Source organism: Diadema antillarum, unplaced genomic scaffold, assembly GCF_040938485.1.
Source record: "Diadema antillarum isolate AM-2024a unplaced genomic scaffold, OU_Dant_1.0 seq00000053_RagTag, whole genome shotgun sequence".
Taxonomy (NCBI): domain Eukaryota; kingdom Metazoa; phylum Echinodermata; class Echinoidea; order Diadematoida; family Diadematidae; genus Diadema; species Diadema antillarum.
In genome coordinates this window covers 174,516-177,756 of record NW_027271161.1, presented here as the reverse complement: position 1 = coordinate 177,756, position 3,241 = coordinate 174,516, and the positions used below count along the sequence as shown (strand labels likewise).

General features: G+C 43.3%; 1 protein-coding gene across 1 annotated transcript; it reads right to left on the bottom strand.

The window, feature by feature from the left end:
* On the bottom strand, window positions 1-3,241 carry LOC139725646 (uncharacterized). Its single transcript, XM_071636738.1, has 3 exons — window positions 2,891-3,241; window positions 715-1,593; window positions 1-279 (listed from the first exon to the last, which is right to left on the bottom strand). Exons 1-3 carry the CDS (start codon window positions 3,035-3,037, stop codon window positions 1-3), a joined length of 1,305 nt encoding a protein of 434 aa, XP_071492839.1. The 5' UTR covers window positions 3,038-3,241.

The window sequence follows — 3,241 nt, the reverse complement described above, 5'->3', positions numbered from 1 at the left end:
CTACACTTCCAGCAAGGCTCTCTTTTCCTTCCTCGTGCCTCGCTCGATGGCGCTGTCCTTTTTCCGCACTTGGTTGTCTTCCTTGGCCGCCCTCTTCTTCTTCCTGCCGCAGAGACACTTGACGCTCACGAGACAGACGACAACCGACAGCAGTCCTAGCGTGAGGAGGATAACAATGTGGTAGACGAGTGGGAGGGGCTTGAGGACGCGACAGATCCTGTCAATCATGCGAACGAACGCGTTCTCCGCGCTCTGGTTCATCCAATCGCAGTCGAGAGTCTGTGGGTGATGGTGATATGGAAAAAACAAGTGATTTGTTTGTTTATTTGTTTCATTTCCGTATTAAAAAAATATCAATATAAAATGTATTCCATACTGAGAGCAAAACAATGTTATACATGTAAACGTCACGAAGAAAAAAAAAATATGGAGGGTAGCCCATTTTCAGTAGTGACAACGATGGTCACTCGTGGTCTTCTTGGGACCCTGTTTAAATTGTCATTACTCACGATTTTATCGTCGTAGTTCCATGTACTGCAAAATAATGAGAAATCTTGTAAAAATGGTATTTATTTGATGATTTACGTTGCCTAAAGATAGGCTTTCTGTGAGGCATGCAGATGAAAACATTTCACTATGCAATGATCGTGTACCTACATTATATTCATACAGCAGAATGAAATTGAAGAAGGTACAAAATGTCGTGAAACAAACCGTATGATTCAACGGCATGGCGCTGATGCCCTTATTCTCGCTGTCCGTTAGGCTCTGACCGACATTGTTGAAATTGTTATCATCGTCATCCGACACCTTGTAGGGTGCTGAGTTGAGACTTTCCGCTCCCCCGTCGTGAGCAATGGCGGGAAAGGACCCTTGAAGAGACTTCCCCACTTGATCGCCTGCAGGGGTTGGACCTGTCTTCTGATCGCTCCATAGACCTTGCTGGGACGAGGAATTCATCATCTCAGATCCCACACTCTGAGAAACGTTGGTGGAAGCATTGCCATTCGTTGTCAAGTTCTCAGTCACAGCGCCTGACTGCAATGTAACCCCAGGTGACACCTGTGCAACAGATTGTGGAGACTTGTTCCCACCACCGTCGTCAATACCTGCTTGGCTGGTATTAGTTCTTGGCGTGACAGTACTTTGGTCACCAGTTTTATTCCAAAGCGTCCCCGCCGGTTGTCCGCTTGAGGAAGCCGTCGCTGCAGCAACGCTTTCCTGGGATTCGTTCTGGCTCGACTGCCCATCACGCGTCGAGGAAGGGTCAAAAAATCTTCTTGGTATGGAATCTAGGGCTAGAGTCCAGTTTGGAGATGACAAACCGTTTGCTAGATTGAGACCTGCTGTCTCAGCCGTGTGACTGGTGTTGGTCCCTGTCGTATCCACTCTTTCCCTGACGACATCGGGCGAGCTATTCGTGGAGTTCTTGGTGACGGCCGTGGAGCTGCGCCGTGTCTCGCTAGCAAAGAGGACGTCTTCCGTCGCGATGTGGTCCTGCAAGGGCTTGGATTTCGTGCCCTCTTGTACATGCAAGAAATCCTGAAGTTTGGCCCAAAAATCATCCCAAGACGATGAGGGCCCAAAAGGATTCTGTTTCAGTGAGGAGATGTTGGCGAAGAGATGATAATGATGTAGGTGTTGATGATATTTAAGAAACGAAATTACATAAATAACGAAGCGAGTAAAGAAAAGGAAGATGTGTCTTAAATGTACAGGGTATAGGCCCTATACATGAAGTTTTAGGAACTGCTTACGACCATATAATTCGTCGTTAAGATTCATCAAACATAATGTCGTTGTCATGGTAACAGGTCACAGTCATTATCCTTTGTTTTTAGCATCCCCCATGAACAGGATGATATGGGTCACATAAGCTTGCAAGTACACTGTATTATATACTCAACCTGTCCCATTAAGCGAGCAAGATCTGCTAGATAATACCAGATAGGTTACCACGAATATAACGGAGTTCATTGTGATTTGCGCATGTGCAAAAGAAAGGCTGAATGAGAATGTTTGTGTATTGACTTCAAAACGAAAAGAATCAGGTAAATTAGAATCTAGAGTGTAAATTACGTGATTCATACTTACAGGTGAAAGTGATTTACAAACAACGCGTAACAGAAACTCTCCATATATTTCATTAACATTATAAAGATGGTAGGCTTCAACAAAGAATGCATCATCTCAAGACATGCCCATGTTATTTGAAAGTCTGTGGCGTAGGAGTCAAATGAGACATGCACTAACTGTGAACTCCCTTATTCGCAGTGCGCAGCTGTACCAGTCTAACATTGATTTCATGATTTGGTTTCATAAACAGATACTCCGAAATACTGTCCGCGTTCGCGATCATTTCTTCACACTGGATCTCTCTCTGAAGGCAATTAATACCCTTTATAATAGTTTAACCCCAAACTGTCTTTAATGAGTGAACCATAACACTCTGCACAACACAATTACTCCATTCATAGAGAACAAGATGTCGACAAGAAATGTGGATTCTAGGCCTTGCTAAAAGGAATTGGGTATTGCTCGATACTATCAAGAATAATAATTAAAACGACGCTCCAAGAGCAACGCATAATGATTTTATAGCGTAGGCTTATAATCTTCTCGTCATGGATTTTGTCTAAGATGTTGGTCTGGGCGTTTTGTTTTTGTTTTTATTTTTGTTTTTTTAAGGCGATGTCGTCATGTCATCTAATTTGCATATGTCATGGTGGCTGACGTCACTGTTGCGTGAGTACATGTTCGTCTATCAAAGTTAGACAACCTTATCAACGTCAGAGTATCACATAATCACATAGAGTGGTAAGTCATACAGACAGCAAGCAAATTTGAACCTCACGATCAACATGATAATGTATGTAGAAAAAGTACATACCTCCGAAGACGCTCCTGGAGCGCCTGTGTTATCATACTGCGTGTCCTGTGTGTTTGCTACGTTGCCGAAACATAAAAGCGCGACGAAAATGGAAGACAAATTCCTAGACGCTGTTTTTAACATTTTGGTTCGACAAGCAGAACTCATGCACAACTGTAGCAATGCTAGAAGAGGTGACAGTGTGCTCAGTTGAAACCACACAGAAAACGATGAGGAGCAATTCTGAATGTCATGACGGAATTTTCATAGATACTGTTCAGAATGATCATCCACTATGCTGACACAATTACCTTCGCTTATCAAGATATCGCGGACCAAACGTCATCCAAAACCACGTATTGTATGATTATT